Source organism: Bradysia coprophila (assembly GCF_014529535.1).
Source record: "Bradysia coprophila strain Holo2 chromosome X unlocalized genomic scaffold, BU_Bcop_v1 contig_98, whole genome shotgun sequence".
Taxonomy (NCBI): Eukaryota; Metazoa; Arthropoda; class Insecta; order Diptera; family Sciaridae; genus Bradysia; species Bradysia coprophila.
In genome coordinates this window covers 1,138,658-1,166,140 of record NW_023503371.1, presented here as the reverse complement: position 1 = coordinate 1,166,140, position 27,483 = coordinate 1,138,658, and the positions used below count along the sequence as shown (strand labels likewise).

The window sequence follows — 27,483 nt, the reverse complement described above, 5'->3', positions numbered from 1 at the left end:
AAGCTCAAAAAATATTTTTTTTCTCATTCTCTCATAAATTGTTCATTTCAATTGTCGAACATTTTTAATTATAAAGGCCTCAATTTATATATCTTGGATGTCGATATACCGCATCCCATTCACATTATGCTTTTTTATTTATTATTTAATTACTTATTTATTTATTGATTTTGTCACACTATTCCCACCCTTCACCTTGGTGGCCCATTTGATTCGGCGGAATGCCACCTTTCCAACCGTATTGAGCATGGTGTTGCATGGCATTCTTATTTTTGTCCTTGGATGCCTTTTTTGCAGTCGTTTTGTTTAAATGTTTCCGGTCGATTTTGGCCGGTGCGTTAATTTTTATTGAATATTGCTCCTCGCTGGGTGACAGATACGATTCGTTTAAATCGAAATCTTGATTCATCAGTGCATGCTTGAATCCAATGTCGCCGTTCGGATTGATGATGGAATTTTTGAAGCCAATGTCCATGTTGGCTGCCTTGTGTCCGTCGACATCATCTGGATTCTCTTTAATGTTCATTTCGTTTAAGGTACTCATAGTACTTAATGTAGGGACCGATATCGGTACCGGTCTCAGTTGAATGACCGTGTTTTCGGTGGTCGCCAATTGTCGAATAAAATCTCTGAATTTCCACTCTTCCAAGTTCTTTTTGACGAAGCTCAGGACCAGCCAGTCTCCGAATCCCATATTAATGGAAATGACCTTGTATTTTTCGTGTTTCCTTTTGACTCCTTTCCCCTTTTCACCGGGAGTGATGTAATTGCGTAATTTCTCAACGTCTTCCCGACAGGCGGCTGAGACAAACTTTCGGTATCTGTATCGACGGCAGCATGGGAAAATATGGAAGAACAGGTATACCAGCGATAGCATATTGATGATGAATATGACCAACAGCCAGACCCAATATACGAAAAACGACCATTGGGTAATGTTGTTCATAGGCATTTGACACTGTGCTGATTTGATCTCTAAATCTCCCGAATAACCGTAACGGCTCCACTCACATTTTGCCATTTTTGGGAAGAGGACGTCCATTGGATTGGGCCATGGATCTGTCTCATCCATGAAGTGACTGATAACTTCATAACCGTAATACTTGAATCGTTTTCCGATGAATCCGCACAAATAATACCATTGGCCTAATGGCGATAATGCTCCGAAAATTTTACATCCGACGTAAAACCAAGCAAAACTCTCGTTTAATCCAACAGTTTCTAAGAAGTAAGTCAAGCGCTGGTCCTCCTCCGAATAATCAACAGAATCCGTTATGGCTACCAACGGTTTGATTTTCTTAATACCACGCGCCTGCAAGTTATAAAAATGATTGTCTTGTAATGTTGTCCATTAAAGTGGTCTTAGAGACGCTAGCCGGGAAAAGGATTCGATCTCTCAAAATGATCTCAAAGAAAAGAACCAACCTAATTTACTTCCGTATTTTTGCGGAATAAAAATCAACATTTTGGCAGATCCAATCCAATTTCGGTTCAACAAATAAATTAAAACAAAGAAAAAAATGTTAAAAACTTTCGGTACTCACTTTCCAGAAGAAATACGGCAAAAATGCGATGACACACAATTGTCCAAAAATGACCCATACGTATTTGTAGTATCGTTGTCTCAACACCTCATCCTTGCCACGATCATAACCGGATACTCCCGGATAAGTAACGGCGCGTCTCATATGTGGATCCAAAGATTTCACCACCAGGAATGTTTCATGATTCCAGCAGAAATCATTCAGTCCTTTGTCTGTATCACTGCTATCGAACCCATGGCCATGTGTGCCCTTCAACACGCCATTGGTCGAACAATCCAGTTCAATGTTCCGTACAAATTGATTGGCGAACGACAAACACATCATTACGATTAGTAGACCAGGGGTGTACTTTGTTGACATCTTGAACGGCAAGTCGAAGACGACCGTCTGGTCTTTCGTGACAAATTTCTTGAGTGGCCGCCATATGTTCGTTGGTATAAAATTAAACACTGATGCTATTGTAAGGGGCATTTTCCTGTAAACAGAAACGTTTCGAGTGAGTTACATTTTGTTGTTTATTTTCGAAGGATGAGTTGTGTCTTATGTTAAATAAATTTTTACATTGCACCATACAAAACGGTTTGGCTTATGGTTAAGAGATTAGTAAAATTTACATGATGTTAAGATTATGTTAAAATGTGTAGTAGTCCCTGTGTGGTGTATTGTACATTTTTTTCCGGAGGATAACGAAAAAAAAAAGATTGCAACGATTATTAGGTAGTAATAAGGAAAGATTGGTACTTAGTGATAGTCAATCCAGCTAACTTTAAGTCTGTTAATGTAATTGGTAGTTATGGAAGAGCAACGTGTTGTGCAGATTTTTAACACGATTAACAAGAAATAATTGAAAAATCTCAGCTCTTGAAAGCTTTTTCACGTCAAAATCATTTTGGTTCACCACGCGGTTTTTATTCATAGACACTAATATTGTATACGTTGCTCTTCAATTATACATGGTAATTAGCGCATTCCAATGTTTAACAATATAATATATATTAAAAAGCCTTACGAATTCATTTACGACACGATAATCTTCGGTTCGATGGATGTTAAAGTTACCACATAACCGGATGTAATATTAAATTTTTTCGATTTTAAATTAAAATAAAGGGGAGAAGATCTCACGTATTAATTTGAATCAAATAACTCGAATTGTTATTTTCTATACTGTCGACACAAAAGTCATACTCACAAAAAAAAAACACAAACTACATGCCAATGTTCGATGCGTAAGCTGATTCAACAAAAATATCCGAACAAAATCTCACTTGTTGATAGTTTCTTCGAGCAAACAAAATAAATGGAAACTAACTGTTGCGTTTACATGTCTGTGTTGTACTACCGGGTACTCAACTGCAGGGTTGGCAAAATGAAATCTAAATACAATTGGCTGGTGTTGCAGTAATTTAAAGAGCCACTCATTAATAAAAATTAACGTGTACATACACACACAAATACACAAGGTAATGGGGGTAGTTTATTAGCTCTGCTACGATCACACAAAAACCGAAAACAAGTAAAAAGAAACGAAATCGGCAACGAAATCGCGCTCACTACTGAAATGAATTTCTGTGCGAGTTTTTAAAAACTTTACTCATATCATGTGTTGTCGATGGTTATTCACATCCAAAAGAAAATAAAACAAAGCAAAGCAAATAATGAAGAAAAAAACCATGAGCTATACGAGTTAAACCTGATTTGCTTTAACTCTGGTTTCATTCTTCTTATTCTTGTTTTATTCTCGGGGGTCATTCATAAAGTACGTTCGCTAAACTTTTCAAGTTGTTACTGGAAACCCGTATTTGTATCGATTTTTAAGGATTTTTTTTTTTGAAATTAGGGATCGTTTTTACAGAAAATGTTTAAGGCGGTTAGAGTTTATGACTTGAGTCGGAAAAAAGGTTTTTTATGACCATATTTCGATGAAATAGTCACAAACAGTCATACAGTTTTACCTTACGTATTTTATGGATGTGCGCTTGGGTATTCTATTGGCAAGAGAATATTTTTTTTTATTTTCTCTTCATTCACATCAGCATACAAAGAATTACCAGTTGATGCGATTTGAAATTTTTCTTTATTTTTCGTGGAATTTATGCTTCTTTCACGGCACTTTGTGTTTGAAGAGGTGGTAGTATGAAATATTTGACGTTGTTGGGCAAAGGGACATTTTGTCGGTATCAATATAATTTACGTCGTTTTATATTATAGCGATTTTCATTGAAGATTATATTGAATTAATTTTGCCCGTGCGTCAAACACTTACCGACCAGTAATTCTACTTTGAAAGGAAGAACACGTTCAAGAATATAATAAAAATTTACAAGTTGATTGTACGACGAGTTTATCGCTTTATGCACGTTTTCTAAAGTTTGCTAAATTGCAATTTTATGGAGAAGAAAAAATCAAGTTTGCGACTAATAGGCAAACCGTTAGATCTTTAGAAAAGCCTCAAATACTTTTGGTTTTAATTGCACAGAAATCCAACAGAAGAACTTTTTCTTGTGTTACGAATGTATCAAAGCCGGGTAAAGCTTGAATATTATTCGAAAAATTCAAATTTTCAATCATTTCCTGGCAAAATGGAAATTAGTATTCCGAACACTACTACTAGCTACTATTGTTACTACAAAAAATGTTAATCGTTTTCAAATGATTTGAATTTCATTTTGTTAATAAATCGGCAAAACTTGTTGAGCACAACTTGTTAATCTGAATAATATTCATCATTCCAAAAAGAGTACATTTTTTTCTCGAACATTTAGTTTGGTTAGATAAAGTTCGATTCAATATTTCTAGCAAAATTCACTTCAACATAAGCATAATATTAATATTGTTTATAAAAAAAGACCTTTTTTAGACAAACAGCACACGTAATATCTAATGGTTCCACTCACTTTATAACAAAGTTAAAAACTTTAACCTAAGCAAACACAAATTTGATAACTCATCAGAAAATCACAGTCCAAAACAATGTAAATACGAAAAAGTTAGCAACAACCCTCTTCGACTCATAACACTTAATAAGATATTTTACCAAGAAACATATGCACGCCAGCAGGATTTGAGCACTTTACTCTTTTTTTATTTGCTCCACGCTCTCAGTCTTGTAGCTTTGTCTCTCCAATTGTTATTCATGTTACATAGCCCGTATACGGTTGTAGTGGTGTGTGAGAAGATCATCGCTTTGTAGGCATAAAATAATATGCAAACGAGCATGAAAGAGATCATCAGCATGTCTATCCTTTTAGTCAGATTGTCTATTGGTTATCTGAGTCATGAAAGTTAATTGCTGAGAATGATCTTTCGTTGATCACAAATGTGTGCTGAATATGATCGCGTATTAAATACCTTTCCGGTGAATAAGATCGCTTGTGAAATACGTATATTCAGGTAAAACAATACCAATTTTGCATTTTGCCTTTGAAAGTCATTTTTATTAGTCATTATTGCTTGGAATTCAGATGATTTTTACTCAATGTTGATCGTATGATGATCATTAGAGTAAAGTCATACTTTTGATCTAGAAGTTTGTCCGTATATTCGAGATCGTTCTCATTATACCGTCTGTGTTTGTATCGTATGTCGGTTTTGCGTGAAACCGCAAAAAACCTTGTAATTAAACCATTCGCGCAACGGGCAATGTATCAAAAACTTCAAAAAAACTATCGTGACGTACTGAATTTCGAATTTCTCCGACCATGTGCTCGTACGCCCACTTGCGGGTCTCTCAAATTGCTCAAGAGCATTTGCATCTTACGCTTTCCCATTTTGCTTCGTTTCATGTTCTACCAATGGAGTTGATGATGCTAACCTGATGCTCATACGTATAAAGGAGATGCATGATAACGAGGAGTGTAGGTGTGTGTGATAAGAATGGTGTGTAAAAGTGTATTGTATATGCATTTTTATGTTGAAGTGCAGTATTAGTACGGTTAGTATATAATAGAATATTTGACACTTGTTTCGAGATTTATACGTTCTCCTAAAAATGCAAAGGAAAGTATTTGTTATTGTTATTTGACAAGTGTAGGTAAATTTTCGAATATGTATAGATGAATTTTTGTTATGCATACATGTGTGTGAGTGTGAGAGGTTCAAACATGGTTCGTGGTTAAATGTAGTGCAGTTAGCTCGTCATTTTAGTTCGATGAGTCGATTCAAATAAAAAAGAAAAGAAAAGAAAAAATATTTCCAATATTTGCCAATATTTATCATAATTATATTGAAAAGATTCACGTGAAATTTTTGTATGGGTCATTAGTTTAATGATTTTGTACGGAATTATTTCGGTGAATGGACTAAAGCGTAATTTGGAAAAGTATTAACCATTATTTCGGTTAACCACATGATTGTGTGGCAAGTACATAATGCATGAGGTTAAATTTACATATAGCTTTCAATTTACAGATTCAACAACATTAAAACTGTTTATTGTAAAAATATTAAGTATATTCTTGAACGTCATTAATATTCTGAGACGTGTCTGATGCAACTGTACACACAGGTAATAAGCATATATATATACAAAACTACTCGACGCCGGGTCTTTTGGGCCGGGTTTTTTCAAACATAAATTGGTTAGATGATTTAATTTTTATCACATCCAGTTTTCTATTTTAATTTAAATTTGATTCATCTGTAAAATATCTATACGAACACTCAGACGATAGGACAACAAGTTAGTTAAGGCATTGAGTAAGAAGTTGGGAGTTAGTTTCTTTATAAAAAGAGACGAGAAATGTTCTCCATTAAAGTTCTAAGATCTTAACAAGAAATTACCCTGTATTTTTTATACAGGCCATTTAAAAAAAGAAATTACCCCGTAAATATGTTCCAGGTATTTATGGTGTTTATGCTCGATATTCCTCATTTTTATAATACCCATAATAAAAAGTTAGGTAAATATCTGTTTGAAAAACTGTTCGCTACATGCCAGTACACGATTGGTGCATGAGACAGCTATTTTTCTATTTCCAATACCTGTGACCGCCATAAATAATTTGTGATGGGAAAATAAACACATTTTTGGTCGGTGCTTTGCCGGTCAAAAAAAAGATTTTTTTTTTATTTTTTTATTTCTTTATTTTTTAAGTTTTTCTTGATCATTGGGGTTCCTCATAGTCTTTTTTTTTCGTACGGGTTTTATGATCATTTATTAAATTCTGCTTGTAAGTTGGCTTTTTTCTCTGCATTTAATTACTGGGCTCATTTCAGAGTAACCTATTTTCCGTTCACCTCTACGAACACATGGAATTACAATCTTGTCGATTTCTCTCTCGCACTGTGACAAATCGAATGGTAATTCAATCTGTGTGACAAATCGAGTGGCAAATGTGAATAAACTGATTGTTAAACTAAGATGTGTATTATTCATCGATCGGTGATATTCACCTATAATGTTATAATAGTTAGGTACTTCCTACAATTATAACAGGTACTACCTACGGGTGAACATATCTTAAAACTTGCAAGTATATTACTGTACTAAACACTCCATTCCATGCACACATTCATCAGCGACGCAATGAATGAATTATTATATCGCTTACTGATTACGCAAATGTTTTCGAGTTCAAAGGCCGGGCCGTATTCAGTTTCAGTATTTTTTTTTCTTCTTCTTTGACTCAAAACTTGAGATAATACATATATACAAAACGACATGAAATTCGCAATTAGTCAATTTTGACTGTGCAACAACATGTGAAACCGAATCGTACAATTCTCTGCAAGACAGCGATGTTGTGTGAATTCGAATTTGACTCGGATCATTTTCTCATAGAGAACTGAAACCATTCTATGTGTTACGGACCTAGGAAAAGATAGTCAGACAATCGAATCATATCGTTCCTCATTGTTGCCAGCGCGCTAGGTGGTCACTTGTTCTGAACATTGAGAAAACTATAACCGAGGTAGAATATATACATTTTTTTTCTGCTTTAACTTTCAAGGCGTGTGACATGCACGCATATACAGATATATATATACGTAACAACTCCATCAATAAAACGTATCAAACAGTTTTTGTGTTTTGGAAGAGACCATTGTATTTCGGTGTAAGACTTTAGTGAAAACCGAATAACGCATCGTATTAGCATGAAATATACCTTTTTAAAAGCACACTAAAGGCATGAAATGTTTCATATACACAACAATTTTTTTTTGTCTGTTGGATAAACCACTATATAAAAAGGTTCAACTTGTCATTTTTCTTCTTCTTCGTATTATATACGATTTTTTTATGAGCATCTCAACATTTTGAAAATAAGGGCACACTGTTACATCATCGAGAGTGTGTGTTGATTTTTTTTTTCTACTTCAAACATTTTTCGTTCATCATAATATTCATTAATAACCAGGAATAAACGTCCATTTATATTTGTTTCGATTGTCTAAACACAATAAAGGAGATCTTTGTAGACTCCGCTACCAGTCCAGTGGTATATAACATAATATGTACAATAAATTTACACATCGTTCTTAATCAAAGAAGTTGAGAAATAAGAAATAATAATAAGAAGATGAAAAAAATGAATGTGGAATACATTTTTCTAGTCATAGCAACGAGTTCGAAAAATTATTTAAAAAAAAACGAAACAAGTAAATAACACAAAACCGACATTAAACCACGAATTCAAGTTTATGTGTAATTTTTTTTATTGTACAATAATGTAAAGACGATTTTTGTACCACTCTCACATATTTCTATATTATTTGTATTAACTCTGTGTTCGTATAATATACCTTTGCTCGCTTCGTGGTTGTCTCCTCCATTGCTATATTATACATACATCTATCTCAACCTAATAAAATGATTCGTAAGGTAGAAAGAATCCAGCATAAGAAGGAAAAAAAAAGCAACACGACCAAAATCCTTTTAATAAAATCGATCTCATCCAATGATAAAACTCTGATTCAGAAAAGAATGCAATATGCTAAAAACTTGTATACATTGACAATCCCACAAAAAATCCTTCAACGGGGCATAGTGACGCAGTTCATGTTAGTTTTCCACAACACCTGCGGCGCAACTTGATTTCGTAAAATGAAATCGATATGAACTGTTTAATAAACGTAAATTTAATATGTAAAAAATAACCAGAACATTTTCACTTCCATAGGTTGTTTTGACAGATATGAATTGAGTTTGCACTCGACATCTTTGAAGACAAACGATTTGGTTTATTTTGGGATTCAAATTTTAACGCTTCATCAGTATTTTTAAAATGTACTAGAGACCTCGAGTCCCAAAATCTAGAAACAACCATAGGAGCACAGTGATCCAAACACTAAACATTTCCCCACTGAAATCAACACACCAAAAGTCTAAATATCAAAAATACAAAAATATTTCAAAAGTTTACGAAAAATCAAATTTTTTAGCCAAAAGGAAATTATACTCGAGGAACTATTTTTTCCCGGTCTACCAATATAATTTTACTTTTACAAATTTTTTTAATCAGTTTACCATTTTATAGACGAAATTGGCACCAAATTGATGAAAATATTGGTAGAATGAAAAAAAGAACAAAAAACTAATAACGTTCGTTAATCACCTTCCGATGGCCAAATCTATCGAAATGTATGCAAATTAGTGAAATTTGCTCCTGCTACAATGCACATGTTCCTTTTTTAAATAGTGAAGGTGGATCCTAATCAATGGTTAGCGTTGGTTAGATTCTTTTTCAGGGAGTAGGAACTGCGTCACGAGCTCGTCTACCACCACATTCATGTTATAACTGAACATAATTCGAAATGAGAAGTGTGCACGGCAAGGTTAAAATTGTGGATTCGGGTTCCACTTCTGAGCCAATTTTTCATTTCATATGGCATGTCCACTATTTCTATATACTCCAATGGTGCGTTGCAACACTAAAAATATCGACCATCCAAAAAAAACGCTCACACAAGAGGCGTGATCGAAATGACAGAACCGATTAAAATCAAAACGACCGTAACAAAAAGAACCGATCGAAACTAACGACGCGGTCAAAGGCGCAGTAATAAGGTATGACATGAAAGAGGCCGTGGTCGTTACACTAACACTATATCCAAATCAAAGTCCAGATCCATATAAAAGAACCCACTAAAAGTCTAATCACTTGTCATCTAATAAGTGCCAAAACGTATTGGGCAACAATGAAAACAAAATAATGAAATAATCGACCCAAACAAACGAAAATTTCACAAGGTTCATGACGGCCAGGCTGCGATTGATTGTCTTGAAAGATGCACCTATCGTGGCTGAGAACGAAACACGAAAGGCGTCTGATTCGATTAAAAAGTAAACAGCAGAATGTAGTAGTCCGACAGATGCTGACCGTTTATCACAAAAGAGATTATTTCTAATCAAATTTTCTAATTAAAAACAAAAATTGGGTTTTTCCTGCAACAGAATTCTTTAAGGCAACAATATAGTTCTTGTTTTTTTTTGGAAGGATGGAAATAATAATTGTTATGGTATGCATGATGATGATATGTATGATGAGAGAGGTCGTCGATAATTGTAATCTAAACGACCTATAACACCCTGATACTCGTTAATGCAATTTTTATTGTTGATGAAAAAGTGAATCCAAGAAAAAATCAGTTAAAAATTTGTTATAAAAGCTTTTCCAAATAATCCGTGTTCTCAGTACACTCAGATCCTCCTTTTTGCGAGGAGACCATTTAACCTAAAGATTATCACTTCTCATCTACAAACATGAGAATAGCCGAACCGATTACCGTTTGTCGTGGAGAATGTTGGGAGAAAGGCAGATGGAGCTATGTTCCATGGTTTGGCGCCAGATGCTATTGCTGTAAATGTCCTCCACCCTCATATTGACTATTTTGCATTTTATATATTTTTTGTACTTTCATATGAAATTTTCTGATAAAAGAAACAAATATATTTACTGGGAATTGTTGTATCATTGCTACGAAACCAGTTGCAATGTTTGAAAATACTGTTGAAGTTCTGCACTAATTCTATCTGAAGCAGGTCACCGACTATACGTATCTCTTCCTTTCAGCTAATTTTAGGAGAAATGGCAGAAAAAAGAATTCAATTTCATTTTGTAGCGTGTGACGACTATCTATTATATCAGATTTTCAACCCTATCTTGCATCTCTTTTGATTCATAACCTTTCACTAGCTCACTCGTCCCCAGACAAATTCCCGAATTATGTTTTACCGTTTAGAATATTCAATGATCACAGAACCTACCTCCTGGTAGTACAATCATATCTTTAAATAAACATAGTTTGGCTTGGAGCCCATATAACAGTTTTAGTAATGGCGATTCACGGTACGAAATATTTATGTTCCTTGCTTTCAAGTAGAGATAGAGAGAAAATCAATAGCGTGGATAAAAAAGAGAAGTTCTAATTTCTAACCGATATGAATAGCCTAACACATTTCCGATCATTGGCCGATTTTGATACTGTATGGTCACTTTTGAAAGACCCGTTAAAAACTTGATAATTTTCAGGAGCCGATCGCAAGCTTGCAACGTTTCTAACGGGCGATTTCGTACCTATTACACTAATTATCTCAAAAATTGAACGAACCAATGAAAAATGATCGGGAAATTCATCCGCTTATCAAAGTGGCAATAGGAGTTAACTTTTAGCATTATGTCGTACTCTGATTCACATAATTACGTGTATCCTATCTGTAATTTAATTCAGTTTTATAAATTGATAATTGAAAAACCCAAGGCATATCTTACTTAAAGGGACGTTGCTTAAAATAATAGCAGTCTTATGTAGACTTCAGACAGTTTAACCGTTTAAACAGTGACAAATATCAGTTCAACTTTCCTTAAACAATCGTAGTTATATTCCGTAATACAAATTTTTAGAGTGATCAAAAGCGCAGCAATTATGAAAGTGTTGCTAGTTATCTTTGTGGTTTTATGTACGATGATATGTTTGTGCTTTGGTGGAGATCGGCATTTTTACGAATGGAAAGAGTGTATAGACTCGAGAAGCAATAGAGTGGCTGACAATTCTGATGGGCAAAATACATGCCATGATTGGTGCAAAAATACCCAAGATCATTTGACAGGATCTTGTTACACTTTTTATACCAAAAGTTATTGCGTATGTCGAATGTTTCAGAATTGACGGTAAAAAGACTGGTGTGGTCTTTGCTCATTCAAATCAACGAGTTGATCTTTTGTTTAATGTAATACCGTAAATATTATCAATAAAATGATTCTAAAAAATCGTGTTTGTACTATAATTTGAACTCCATTCCATCCAACATATATTTATGGACACTTCAACTAGCACTTTAAGGCTCGGTGCAGGTTATATTCAGCGTATGCAAAATTAACTCAACCTCTTTATAAAGACGTAGGTCGTATTCAGTACGATTTTCAGTCAACCGCACTGGTTTTCCGTTGCACATTCTGTACAGCAATATGGGATGTATTCAGAGTTTTACGGAATTTTTAGTATTTTCATTCCAAAAATATCCTATTTGAGTGAATGTTCTTGAGGAATTTTGAAAATTAATTCTAAAAATTCTTAAAATTAGAGCTTTTGGGACTTTGAAAGTTTTTTGATATTTTTTTAAGAATTTTTGGAACTTATCTTCAGATTCTTAAATTATTGTAGGAATTGTCGATAATTTAATTCCTTAAATAATAGGCTATGAAGTGAATTGGTGTCTGAATTGATGTTCAAAAAGAAATGAAAACTTCATTCGTAGAGTATTTCCGGAATAATCACGTTGAATTTAAGTTACGTGAAACAAATCCAAAAATAATTTTTTTCCCATTTAAATCAACTTCAACAAAATTTGATTGTTATAGCTCGAAAATGAGTTTGCAGAATCATGCTCATTCATGTCATCGTCTTTGAATGTGCTAAATCTCTCAATGTAAAATACATTCTCGTAGAAGTCTATCCACTCTTTCAAACAAAAACAAAACACAAAAAATACCAACATTTTATTTAAGTGTTTGAGTAAAATCGTGTTTGTTGTGTATGTATTATACGAACGGATATTTAACATTGAATGACTTCTTCAATAAGAAGTATAGATGCATTGTGTTGAAGAATGTTGTAGAACAAAAGAGGAAAGTTTTTGTTTGTTTTTTATTAACTTTTGTCAGTCGCCGAAAACACTCTGGGAAATGCTCAATAATTTCCAGCACAAATTCGCGAATCAAAATGCAGTTTTTTTACGGCTCTTCAGCACTAGGAAATGGGGGAAAATTACACTGACCATTCATTTACATAACCAATACCAACAATAATCTTATAATGTTAATGTCAGGTCAAGTAATTCAATACTATAAAATTGCAATGGAAATCAAATTGCAGGAACATAATTCGGTTCAAGAAGGCAATGAGTATAAGTAATAACTCGTGCATGAGATTGCATGAAACTACAACTACGTGCGTTATATATATTTTATAATATTCTTTGTGTGGTTTTATTTCAATAAAAGTTTTTTATTTTTTTTCTTCGCTGTATTCTGCCATGTTAGTCCAGAAAAAAATGTTCGCCTTATAGTTTTTGTATATTTTATTTGATTAGTCGATTGATATTTGATTCTAACGTTTCAAGGATAAATCAATTTAACGAAATATACAACATCGGATAATAATATTCAACATAACGGCGAGGTGTTTTATTGAATTGGTATCTACGGTTAATTTTTATAGGTGTTAAACATGTTCATGTTAAAAGTCTAGTGACTTTAGAGAGACATTTTTTTTCAGGAAGATAAGAATTCAACGCTATCGACTGTAAATATTTATAAAATGAAAACGAAAAAAAATGTAAACTTTTCCTCAACATTATTCTTATCATCATCAAACGCAGGACGATCACAATTTTACATTCTCTGAGATTGTAATCCTCTCATAATTTTCGTTGGTTAAGAATGGAAGTCGCACCGTTCGGCTATTGATGTCTTTTATAAAATTCCGAACGATTGTCGTAAAATAATTTCCATTATTGCTACGGCGAAAAGACTGCAAAAGGATGTTTACGAAAATATACAATGGACACAACGGCTTGTCGGCTTTGTTAGGCATAAGAAAAAAGAAAGAAAGACTGGGAAAAAAAACCAACAAATTTTTCTACTAAAACTGTTTCGAATTAATATATAATCTGGTCTCAAAATATATGAAAATATAGTTGCATACAGTGCAGGAATTTCCTACACCTACACCATTTCAGCGAAAAACCGGTTGCAGATTAAAAATTCGTCGAAATGGCAAACAGAGAGAGGACCTACCACACGCCATAAAAAAATGTGTTTTTCTTTGTGTGATGTTCTTGAATTCTGTGGCTACATTTGAATTTGTATACATATACTAAATTGAAACATTATTCAGTTGATACAATGCTGTAAAGGAATTTGGAAATTTTCGTCGAGAAGCCATGGAACCATTTACGAATTTAAGATCATAATTAAATGTGCTTCGACCGGAAAGTGTTTGCTGATTCTTCGTCGATGATCATTTAAAGAAAACTTAAATTCCGGTTGAAGACAACGAACGATCGAACTCAACGGCAAAAGATCATCATTCATTCGCCTTCCATTCTTAAACAAAGAAACTGCAAGAATTAGATTTATTCTCTTTACTCCTCTTCATCGATTGAAAGTTACTTTTGCAGAAAATCGTCTAGTCATAAAATGTGAACTCATAAAAAAAGGGAAAAAATGTATGCAAAAAAAACGACCATTGAGAAGCATTATCGTATGCAGAACAAGTTTTTGCTTAGAATAACTCACGTTATACGTGCGTTTTAAACTCAAGATAAAACTGAGGATTTTGTCATTTTATGCATCGTCTTTCACAGTTCGCATTTTGCTGGCAATGTAAGCAACTTTTTTTTTCTTCAATGCGTTGAATGCAATTGAATCTACAGGTACGTACAAAGAAACTTAACCATTTCAGTACCTACTGTCCAGATCCAGATCCGCAAAAATCAACGAAAATAAATTCTTTTCAAAATAACAAATGGAAAGGTGAGCATGCGTTTAATAAGATTTGAAAATGTAGTGAGTATCTGATCCTGCGCAATTATCGAATTAGTAGACACATTCGTGGTACGAAAAGCATATAAGATAGTTAGTAAGCGAAAAACAAATTGGTTATCACTTTTAACAGAGTTGGATCTATAATTTTACCGCTACCCATACACTGTGTTGTTAAATAATAGAGAGACAAAAGACATTAAATATCGAAAAGATTATCGACATTTTTCCTCTTTACCGCTAAATAATTCTTTTATTTTTCTGTAGTGATTCAAATATACACACAAATACGCACCAGTTTCAAATATTTCAACACTCTATTGAATATGTTTTCAGTCAATATATTAAATCATTCTGATTGATAAACTTTTAAATTGCCAACGAATCAACTCTCTCTCTATTCATATAATTTTTTAACGACACTTTTAAATTAACAAATACCGCAACTTTATTCACAAAATTAAATTTATGAAACAACTTCAATTAATAAAATTCTATTTCGTTTTTTCTTTCTTTTTTAATTCAATTGAATTGCAGTGTGCAGCGTCTTATCTCACTAGTAAGGAAAATTAACTAACTTGTCCCACTTTAATAATAAAAAATAATTTTATAAAGAAAACGAAAAAAAACGGAATGCACTGTGCAAGTGCACTGTGTGTGTTGTTATCTCATCGATATGTAAGAATTGACTAAACCCAAACGAACATGAAATATTACGCGATGATATCGACTCTATACAGAACAATTAATAGACTCAAACAATAAAATTAAGAGATTTGTTCATAGTATAAGCATCGGTTGAGTCGTGTAATTAAAATGTAAACATAACCCACCATAACCAGCTGGCTATTAAATTGATCTTACCACCAACTGACAATTTTTTCTTCGATACTACGATGCAAGTTTTATTTCAGGAGCTTGTACCCGCTGCTAGTAAATATGGTAGTAATTAATTGCCTCGGTGATTGACGATGCCCATAGGTTCAAGGCAGTCAAATTTGATTTCGTTAGGCAAAGGGCAACGTGATATACAGTAAGGTGTAATTATAACAAATCACAGGATGACTGAATTGCTTTGAGAAATCGTGCTTTAATTTGAACTAATTGGTAATTTAAAACTCTTTGTTGTTTTTTTTATATATTACGCCGACGTGAATTTATGAAAAATTGTTTGGATAATGAGAAATCTGAATGTTTGTATCGAAGGTGTTAACAACACTGCAATGAGGAATGTTTTTTTTTTGTGTGTGGCTACATATTTATGCATCAAACATATAAACGTATAACTAAATAATCATTACCAAAGACAGAAATGATTTTTTTTTCTCAAATAAATACGGTTTGCTACCGATGTCATGATCAGATGGTTATTCCATTAAATTGCAAATACTCGATGACTGGAATTGTGGGTAGTGAGTTACCTTCGTTCATGTGTTTTTTGTTTGCTTTCATTGCTACATTTCTAGATCAAAACACTTTCATGTAACAATATTTAAATTATAATTTGTTCGATGTGGAGTACGCATTTCTTGTTGAATTGGAAAATGTATTACAATTTCTCTAACGACAGCAAATGACGACAAATTGTGCAAGACTGTAATGGCATAGCAGGGGCGACCCAGGCGACTTTTGTTTTGAAAATGATTTTTTTTTTCTATGTAAACATCTTCTTCTAACCCCCTCCTGCTCCTCCTGCTCATTACTTGGATCATTGGACGCGTTATTATAAATTTAAAAAAAAAATTCAAATGCTGCGATTAACAAGTGTACGGTCTGAATGCACAAAGTGTAATCGCGAAAGAACCTCATCTATACTTGTGCTGTGTATGACCTATATAAAATGCTTCTTATCAACGCCTCCGATTCCAATTCTCTCAATTTAATAGTCAAAACATTGTTGTAAAGCAATCAAAGTTGATGTAGTTGGTGTAGTTAAATAGTATCGTATGTAGTACGCACAAACAACATTGTTTAGTTTTAAGCTCTCTTTTGTTACATAAAATTTAGCTCTTTGTAACGAAGTGTGAAATTTTTAAAGTGTAAATTGTAATCAAAATTTAACCCCATTCTCTGTGCCCCTGTGGCAACGCCTTAGATATCAGTGTACTCTTTGGACAGTAATGTTAAATGTACTATGTATGTCATAGTATTTATTATCATGCAGAAATAATTTAATGGATTCTGGATTAACATCACATGCTATGCTAGTGAAAAGTTATAATTCTTTCTTCATCTAGAATGCTTAACAACGAAAAGAATAAGCGCCACTGGCTATTCTTCTCTTGTATAATGGAATGAATTTTGCACCAAATGATGCGATATACTTAACACAAATGAAGTAACAGATTTATTGATTTTGTTACGGTTTTCTCGCCGTTTCTTAAAGGATTACTATTAAACATTTAATCATTTGCTATAATTGACATATTGACAGGGCCGTTTTTTGGGAAATTGATTTCCTAAATTTATTAAAAGTTTCCGAAAATTGCCAAAATGTTCCAATATTTGCTAAAATTTGCTAGAATTTGCCATTAGTAAATTTGGCAGATTTCGGAAAATTTTGGAAAATCTTAGCAAATGTTGGCAAATTATGGAAAATTGTGGAAAATCGATTTCTCTAAAATAGGCCCTGGGTTTGAGAGTTGAGAGTCCTGGATGTTGCAAACTGACAGTCCTGGTCAGTGAAGTAGTAGATTAATTTATTAAATCTCGATACGTTTTTCGTTTCAAAAATGTTAAATCACAATTGTAACTAAATTAATATGACAAATGGCAATATTGAAAGATATTGTGAGAGGATAAAGCTTGCCACGAGTAGAAGAATTGATGTAATGCCCATAATTTTCAGTCAGCTTCGAAAATTTTGTTTTTTCTTAAAATATTTTTAAAATTTTCTTATGTTATGATAAACAAAGAATGGTAGTAGGTAAATTCGATATTTTATCCGACAATTACAGTTTTTCAATGTTTGAACAGTTGCAGTGATGCCATAATCGATGAAATTAATTTACTTTACAGGTCAACAACATTTTGGCCTTACTATAAATGATGTGAGTGGCAAGAATTTCAAATATTTGGAATTAGTCGGGCAATGACATTACTTTTGAGTAAATATACTGCAATTGGTAGATGTATAATTTGTAAGTTGACCCTCAATACATTTTGCACGGAAAATTTACTAACAAATGTTCAAAGTTATATATCGACACATAAATATAAGTTCGAACCGCAATCTCTCCAATAGCTAACCAATCTGCGCGGTATTTTTCTAATCAAATTTAAACTTATTACAGGATATCCTAACTGGTTGTTACAATAATATTTGTTTGAAACTGATAACAGGACATTTTTCTTCTTATATTCCACAATATTTATGGATTCATCATTTCTGATAATTTTGTACAATATAAGATCCGATTGGTACAAGCGAGCTACAACAATAGGTGTAACATGACTTACGAAGGAAGTTCTCCATGGTATGTTACACAATTGTTAGACCACTTGTCATGCGAACTCAATATATCCTGCTGTTTATGAAGTACCAAAATGTATAGAAAAACCTTTCAAGTTCGTTAAAAACTCGAAAAGGAAACAAGTAAAAAAGTGGAGAGCGTAGCAGACGCTGCGACGTCAGCCCCGTACGAACTCGCAGATCTATTACGTACGTGGCACTTGTGAACCCGCACTTATAATACGTCTCTAATCCCTTTGCATACGTAACCGTAGCGCGAAACGTTAAATTTTTGCAGAAATTATTCAGTATAGAAATTGTGCATCGCGTAATTACGAAAGCTCGAACGAAGTAGCTTCCAAATAAAGCTTTTCATTAAAAAAAAAAAAAACATTGAGGGCGCTATTGAATTCCTCTAAAAAAAAAATTATTTTTCAAATCCTGTGTGGTCTAAAATCGACAGTGAAAGCCCTTCGGGCGTTGTATGAAGAAATTTTTCAAAGGGCCCTTCGTTGCCATTTATACATACAAAAATCAAAAGGCCATTCAAGAATAGCCCGAACGCCCGCACTGAAAATCGATCAGAATTTACTTGATTTTCATGAAAAAAAAAACACTTTGGGCCGAGTAAAATCTCAATCTAAGGGCTTTAAGTCACAATCCATTGATTTGATTTCTTTTTTTTTCTGGAGTGATATCGTCAATACCTATCATTTGCCATGTCACTTTGACTTTTAGCCTTTATTTTGCCGTAGATATACTCGAACAGCCTTAAAACACCCGGCTTTATTCAAGTGAAACAAAATTAAAAATCGGTTGAAATTGACAAATTGACTCAAGTTATATTCTTCACGGACTCGTCAAGTCAAAAGGCATAACGATCCTTATAGTCCCATACACGTCGTACAGGCTTAAAACTAAAAAATTAAGTTCAAACACAAAATTCGTGTGTTTGCTATGAATTTCTAACGTGAGTGTAATGACGTTGTCAAACGAATGTACAATTTGTAACTAGTATGAAAATTGGAATTTCTTCCCTTTGGATACTAAATAGTGATATCTCACATCTGGTCGTTGGGATCTGTTTAGACTCAAAACTCCTTACATATATACCAATACCAATGCTACTGAAAAACCCGAAATTTATATTGAAGTTATTTAGAAGGAAATTGGAAGTTCTATTTAAAAATGTAAATTTCCATTTACAGCTCTAATACGCAATAACATTTCACCCTTGAACGATATCCCTACGACTGGTAATCTACTATTTTCTCGGTGAAGTAAATATCTAACATAGATCGTAGGCTCAGTCTCCTGTATTCTAATTGTATAGAATGAAATTCTTTTAAATAGCAACAACCGAGGCAACAACACATGTTATTCCCATATTTATTCATATGTTTTATCTTTTATTCTCATTTTTTTCTACTTATTTGTTTCTCAACAACAAAACGCTGAGCATATTTACCATATTGCATTTATCGTCAGTTAACATATTTTCGTTTCATTTTCATCTGTGTTACATGATTTTATGGGAAGTTTAAGACCCTCATATATTATAAACCTAAACTATATCCAATCGTCGATATTGTATCGACATTCGCAGAATTTTTTGCCTATTTCTCACCTTACAGATTCTATGCAAAAAAGAAATTAAAGATTTTATCTATCGAGGAATGCTTGGCTTGTTTATGGGTTATTTTTGCTAGATTTTATTTATGTTCGGCGCTTCTAGTGTTGAGATTTCACATTATAAATTGTCGCATCCGAGACATCACACGTTCTGGAATTCAATGGCATTTGTAAAAAAAAACATTTACCTTTATATGATGGTCACAAGACTTTCTCAGGAAAGGATTTATGTTTCATATATTATTTGCAATGCGGTTGTGACTATGATAACTGATAACTTTGGATATTATACTTTACACATTCTTTGGTATGGCGATCACTGTGTAACTACCACAAACGTTAAATGAAAACCACAGTCATTAACAGATGAGAGAAAAAAACAATGTAAATATGGAAATGAAAATCGACTCTTAGGCATATCCTGTTTACATTTCTTCTTCGGATAGCATTAATCCAAAATTATACTCTGATCATTTATTTTTTTGTTACGGTCGTCAGGGACTGTTCGTTTATTTATTTAGGCGTATAGTAACTTAGAAAATACTCGAATTACGTTATAAACTAACATCTAAAATAAATTCATTGTCTATGCACTACATTTAAAGGGCAATGAAACGATAAATGATCTTTACCAATTTAAAACAGAAAATTTACTCTTCACTCGGGATGTTTAAATTAATTTCACGGCAAGTAAGTTTACATAGGTATTTTTGTACATTAAACGGTGCCCAATACCCAATGTTTTTATAATTGAGCTATCATTTACATGATAGGTACGGAGTGAATAATAGCTTGAATTAAACGGTTGGACTTATGGTTGGTTAGAAAAATAAGAAGAAAAGTACTAAATTGTTTGAAATTGAAGAGTGCAAAGTATGAGAGATCAAACTGAAATTTGGAAATAAAATTTTTGCTGTACGCGCCCTAATGAGATTCGAACCCGAGCCCTCTTGCGTATGAAGCAAGCGGTCAACGATCTGAGCCACCGGCCTAAACAAAATTTTATTTCCAATTTCGAACCGTCCTTTACAACCGGCTCATATATAACTATACCTCCAACACATGCAAGTATTGATGAATCACTTCATTCGACTACTCACAGTATGGGTGTCACATATCGTTATAATTGGACCGATTGATAGCACAATCTTCAGTTAATTTGTATCGTCGTACCGAATCTAAACAACTAACACACAGAGACACAGAAGTACTTAAATTGTAATAGATTTTACCCTTAGTTTCTAAACTCCATTCTCCAGAGCCTAATGCTTATTTTTTCGTATACCAAATGATTAACGGTTTCTGAATAGATATTTAGATATTCAGTTACGATTCAAATGAATCTCAAAATCATTTGTTGTGTGAAGTTGAAATCTAATGGTTGCAAATGTAAACAAAATGAGCCCAGTAATAAACAAAATAATTATTGAACGATCTCCATTAAAGCTAAAAATAAAAATGGTTAAGGAAGCTGTGAAAGACTTTGTATGTTCAACGAACTTTTATCTTAGTCTTTCGAAGTAAAAAAAGAAAAACTTAACTGGTTTCATTGGGAGGTATTAGATATTATTAATTGATACGGTCAGTGTGGCCATACTTCTACAGATTAGTAGATATCATCTAAATCTCTGTTTCCATATTTTCGATTTTATTGAGCAATAAAATTACAATCGCTAAATGAAGACATCGACGATTGAAAATGTGTTACATTACTTTTTAGATAACACAACTGATCTGTTTTTATAATAATACAATTTTGCCACGAGTCAATTCCACGTGATTCAAAACAATAGGTCGTGCTTTTAGTTCAGAAATCTATCTTATATCATCCATTGATTTAGTAACGTCGGATTATCGTTAGTTGATAACGTATGCATTTGGAATTTATTTACATTGCCGCTTAAATTTTTGGTTTAAGTTAGTTGGAACTTATAGGTTATCAATGCAATTGCTCAAAACAAATTGTGCGACTACTAATCTATAATATAAAGTTGGTTTGTTTGTTTGTCTTTCTATAGGTGCCAGGACGAAAAGTCCGAGAGACTTGAAACTTGGCATACTACTGAGTAAAAGTTAGGATGATATTTTTTCGTGTAAATATATGATATCTGATGCGTCAAAATATTTTTGAAACAAAAATATTTGAATATATTTGAAATTATAGTAGTCCCGAGCAAAGTCGGGGATACTCCACTAGAAGCCAATATTTATTGAGAGAAGTCTTCTCTGAGAAGACCGTTTCTGTAAACTTTATAACTTTAACTTGTTTAGCCACTCTCAATCGAAATCCACATACATTTCTGATTGGTAGGAAGTGAGCTTTTTTAAAGCTTTAGTCACGTTGCTACATACGTTTCCATCTGATTATAAATAAATTGCGGAATATATTTGTGGCGAGGTCATCTAAAGTCATACGAAAATAAAAATTCTTATTCTTCTAGAATTTTGAGTGTATATTAGTCGTTCTGTGACCTTTAAAAAAAAGAATCGTTTGAGGTTCTTTTTTTTTGTCATTCCATTCAAATATCATCATTTAATTAGACCATCTAAACAACAAATGTATAAATTAAAATTAAAGCTGAGTGATGATAAATAGAAAAGAATAGACGTTTTTGTTTAACACAAATTAACTAAAAATGTTACATACCGAAAAAGCATACAAATCATAAAATCAAATCAAATAAACTAAGATAAAAACTAGTTCCAACACACCAAGGGAATGATTACAAATAAAATTAGATATGTAAACAAACATTACAAAATAGTATATTAGAGAAACTAACTATATTATACGAGGAAAAAAGAAGAAGACGAACCAAACAAAAAATTATAGTAAAAATACAGTCACACTTATGAAATTGTAAAAGAAATTATTTCTTTACGATATACACATAGTGGTAACGATCAAATATGGAAAGAATTCATCAAAGATAAATTATTTACTAATACTCCACACTAATGTTAAATTAAAACTCTTTTTTTTCGGGAATTGATAAACTATAATCAATCTGGTTCGGTTGAATTGAAAACTTTTTGAAAACAATTTACTATATATTGCCTTTACGCATTTAAGTGTTTATAGTTTATGAAGTGAAATAAAACAGGTGCACTAAACAAACGCATCGTACACCGAAAGAATTAATGTAGTGGCCAACAATGATTGATTCATTATTTTTTGGTAGTAGATTTTTATATACCAAATGCAGTATATTGATCCCAGTGAGAAAGTTGGGTGTAATATGGTAAACAGGTTAGTTACGGGCACTGAATCGAGTCGAGTCTCACAAACGTGTTCTTTAAAAAGATAACACCAGTAACTTCTAACTAAAATGAAGGGGCTCATAGCTGACCTGCTCATCCTATTATGACTGCCAGATAAACACAACTTTATCTGTAGTTAGTCGAGTGCAATTTCGAGTGCATAAGGCGACTCGGAAACTTCAGGTCAGGTCAGGTTTACATTTATGAATAAACCTGACCTGACCTGAACCTGAATTTATGAAACCTGTCAATTTTTCATACAAATTTTCAGGTCAACCAGTCAGGTTTCAGGTCAGGTCAGACCTGATCACTTATTCAGGGTTCAGGTAAAATCAGGTCAGATCAAAGTTGATTAAATCAGGTTCAGGTAGAAACAGGTTCAGGTATTTTCAGGTCAGGTTCAGGTAAACCTGACCTGTTCCGAGCCTTACTAGTGCAGACATAAGTTAGAATTGGTCTGTGGGTCTACGTCGATAGGATGAAAACAAAGTAGAAACTGTTACCCTGTAGCAGACGGCTGTCATCGACAACGACAGATATAATAAACGACAAGGTCTGACTAATGAGGTCTTATATCGCAAAAAGCATGTTCAAAACAAATGAAGTAAAACATTTCTGAAATCAATTTCTGAAAATCTTTGATCAAATGAAGTAATAGTTTGAATAGTAAAACTGTTAATATTCTTGCCGACTGCGAGGTGTGAGTTGGACACAGAAGGTATCCGAAAGCGTAGATATAGTCCGAAATTACTGATTCAAAACAAGAACTTTGCAAAACAAGTGCATGTAATACAAGGACCAGGATCAGGCCAATTTGATTAAGTCTATGGTTATTTGATCTTGAGCTGAACCCAGCTGTTCAGCTAGATTGGAACTGAACCCGAAATTTATGACTTCAGATTTGCTGACAACATTTCTGATCAAACTGAATCTGACCTAAGCATAACATGAATTTAAAGGTTAGGTCAGATTCAGCTTGATTTGAAATGTTGTCAGCAAACTTGAACCCGACATGTATTTTCAGAACCTGAAGTGAAAGATTTCGGGTTCAGGTTGATTCATATTGAACGTGGTTGGAATTAGGTTGTCTCAGTTCAGATCACACCGAATCTAACCTGTTTCGTAAATAAGGTCCATTGCGTACAATAGCAATGAAGTTAGGGTTCCCATTCGTCCTCTTTTTAGAGGACATGTCCTCTTTTTTCATCTCCTTCTTCTTTTTTACAAAAATTTTAAGAATATCACTTTTTTGAAGAAGACGTCGTCTTTGTCCTCTTTGTTTCAGCTCTTCTTCTTATTTAAGTAAGCCCGGATTTAACTAATAATCTTCTCTGTTAGAGAATCCCTGAACGGTAATACAACGAAATCTTCATCACAAAAAAAAATTCGCTCGCTCCGCTCGCATTCTTTACCACCTCATTTTTTCATACATTAAAATAAAAGTTAGTCATTTTACAAGAACAGCGTAGCGTTGTGTGAGATACCAAAGATCACGCAAGGATAAGGTAAAACGAATTTTGTATTCAGGTAATATGGAGTGGATGTTATCACTGAGAAGGAATCCAAAAGAATATCAGGAAGATTTCAATGCATATTGTACACAGATTTGTTTGTTTTTAGCATGAACTGGTGTAAATTACACAATAGTTGCACAAAGAGCAACTCCGTGTCAGGAATTCACTTTTCGTCCTCTTTTTTGATGCCGAACTGTCCTCTTTTTCAAAAGTGAAAAATGGGAACCCTATGAAGTATGGCTATGCAACGAGTGATTGTTTCGTCGGAGCTATACAACGAGTGATTGTTTCGTCGGAACGGAGCTATTATTAAAGGGATCTTTAATTAAAAATTAAATTAAAGTCAGATTTCAACTCATTAAATAATTAGTGCAACAAAAGTGTCTCAAGGTATTAAATATTCTTAACCTTCAAATTCTGAAATCTTTTGAAATATTTTCTTTGGGTTTTTAATAGGAATTTGGAATTTAACGATCTTTTGAGAATTTAGAAATCTTAAATTATGAAAAATTAATTTGCCAAGACCAAGACTTATGCAACACACATGTTAAGCTGTCTTATTTCCTATATTCACCTCTGGTAAATGAGGCAGATCTCTCTTTCATACAATATGTAGGAATATCAATGCCGATTTTATTATAGCTTGTTTATGGACCATTCGACGGACACTGCATGTATTTTCAAATTTTTAACATTAAACAAGAATCTACTTGCAGCTTTGTAGATTAAAATCTTTGGTATTTCGATTTAATTTCACCTTTTCGCAATGGAATTTCATATCAAATATTTTTACATTTTGTGACAATGTTTTGCTAGTCGCACGTGTACTATACCTTATAGTCGATTAAATTGAAATTATAATTTATTACAGATGGATGTATGAGTATTGCAACTGTAATAAATTATAATTTTCTATTACTCACGTTGCTGCAGCTAAACAACTCTTAAGAAAAAAAAAATAGGTGCAAAATCAACGTCGATCGATTTACGTTAATTTTCTCTGAGTAATCAGTGTCACAATGTCACACAGTCACATACATTCCTATTATAAGATTTTCAAGATTTTATGCACTTTTCATATGCAGTGCATAAGTATTTTATGATGCAGAAGATTGCGATTTTGAAATAGATATTTGTTTTTGAGCAGATCATTAAGTTTATCGTGAAGGTTTCAATGCAGCAAACGTACAAATGTAATTATCGGCATTACTAATATCAAGAATGGATCGTCTTCGTAGAGGAGTGACGCGAAGAGCTTTCGAAAATGATGTCACATCGTTTGGTAAAATCCCTATGGAAAATCACTTGAATATCAAAATATTTACTGTGAGCAATACATGATCTGATTGTCCTGTCACAAGAATTTGATAAGCTGTTGATCCCTCTTTTTATAAAATATTTTCAATAAATCGGTTCTGTCACTTTATAGAATCAATAGAGCCAATGAAAACCATAAATGACTGAGTCAAAGAATTTTTAATGAATTTTAGATTGATTTTTAAACAATCTTCAATGTTACAGCGCATTTTGTCTGTGGTGAATAATTTCCCAATATTTATAAAAATGTCGTCAGAGTCAAATTTATTAAGTTTTCTATTGAAAGGTCATAATTCGTTGATCATATTGCAAATCGAATACATCGTTAAGTGAAACAATAATTAGGGAGCTGATTTTTACAAATTAAGAAACCTCATTTCAACTACATACAGTCCGAGCACATGATATCCGTTATCGTTACGTTTGAGATTTTTAACTATCTTGTCTCAGAGAACAAAACGCAAAAGCCAACCAAACAAAATTTTTCCACTTAATTAAATTGAACAAAATGTGAACGATAGCCTTTTATCACTTTGCAATAAAATAGAAAATGAATCTTTGACGTCAGAACGTAGCGTATAGTTCCTGCATTATAATTAATTTTTTTATAATTGACAGCAACACGGAAAATAATCGAGAAACAATCCACAATAAATAATCAGCAATACATTGATTTTCATATCGATGACGCACGGTCCAGCGAAAACACGTTAAATTCTAGATAAATCGTAACACTGGTAAGGATTTACATACGTTCTTGCATCCTCTGTCATATTTCCATTGAATTGTTACAGTCACGTTAGACAAAGTTCAGCGACACATAAGTAGCAATAACAAAACTTTTCTTTAAACATTCAACCGACAATATGAATAATAACGAAAAAAAACAGCGATTTGAGCAAATACACTTGTTGGCCCGGGTCCGTGACAGACCACAGTTGAAAAGCGCGTTTTGATTTTGAATGTCTTTTTGAAAAATTAACACCAAAATAACATCGAAAAAATTCCAATATCAAAAGGCACACCATACAACAACATTCATTCCAAATCTTTTCAGTTTAAATGTTAAGTTAACAAGTCACTCTACGAATGTTTTTAATAACGTGATTTGAATGTTAAGAGCTTTTTTTGTTTTTTATACAAAGTTTTTTTTTTGCAATTTGTCATAACTCAAACATTGTATATACATGGAGGTATACTACACTACTATACACATCTAGAAAACAGAAGCAAAGACAGGCTTTTTATATAGCATATATTTTACGTATTAATATACTTACATAGAATTGTCATTGGAGTCTTGTGTTGAAATTTTTGAAATAATTTTAGTATCACACATTTATCGGTTATAACATTTCCAGAGCATTTCATAAATTGATAAAGAATGTCTGTGCAATCGCATTAATTTTATGCATTTTATTTACAATGTTTATAAAAGATGTCAAAAAAGAAAATTAATTAATTAAAATAAAGATTTGAATCTCGTTTTTTTTTTCTCGATTACACTCAATACTTTAATTTATTTCCCTGCATCAATGTTACAACGAAACTTTTTTTTCTTACTATCAGAAGACTATCCAAGCCACCGGGAAATACAACACTGACTAGCTAGTTCACATTTAAACTGCATGAATATACACTGACTTCGTTTATTCAAGCATTATTTTCCATTTGTAGTATAAGAAATCAACATTACGTTAAAACACACATATCGCATCATATTTTTTTTCATCATTGTAAGCTACACGTCTTATGGACTTATCGTACCTTTTAATAGA

At 33.0% G+C, this 27,483-nt stretch overlaps 1 protein-coding gene across 10 annotated transcripts; it reads right to left on the bottom strand.

The window, feature by feature from the left end:
* Window positions 1-21: 21 nt before the first annotated feature.
* LOC119070519 (innexin inx2-like) lies at window positions 22-27,341 on the bottom strand. 10 transcript variants are annotated; one of them, XM_037174896.1, is made up of 3 exons: window positions 26,986-27,341; window positions 1,545-2,019; window positions 22-1,312 (listed from the first exon to the last, which is right to left on the bottom strand). In XM_037174896.1, the coding sequence occupies exons 1-3, from the start codon at window positions 27,042-27,044 to the stop codon at window positions 179-181; spliced, it is 1,668 nt and encodes a 555-aa protein (XP_037030791.1). In that variant the 5' UTR covers window positions 27,045-27,341; the 3' UTR covers window positions 22-178. The 10 variants fall into 10 exon arrangements, with proteins under 10 accessions (XP_037030791.1, XP_037030783.1, XP_037030786.1 ...); XM_037174888.1 differs by lacking the exon at window positions 26,986-27,341 and adding an exon at window positions 26,459-26,672; XM_037174891.1 differs by lacking the exon at window positions 26,986-27,341 and adding an exon at window positions 14,826-15,202.
* Window positions 27,342-27,483: the final 142 nt, after the last annotated feature.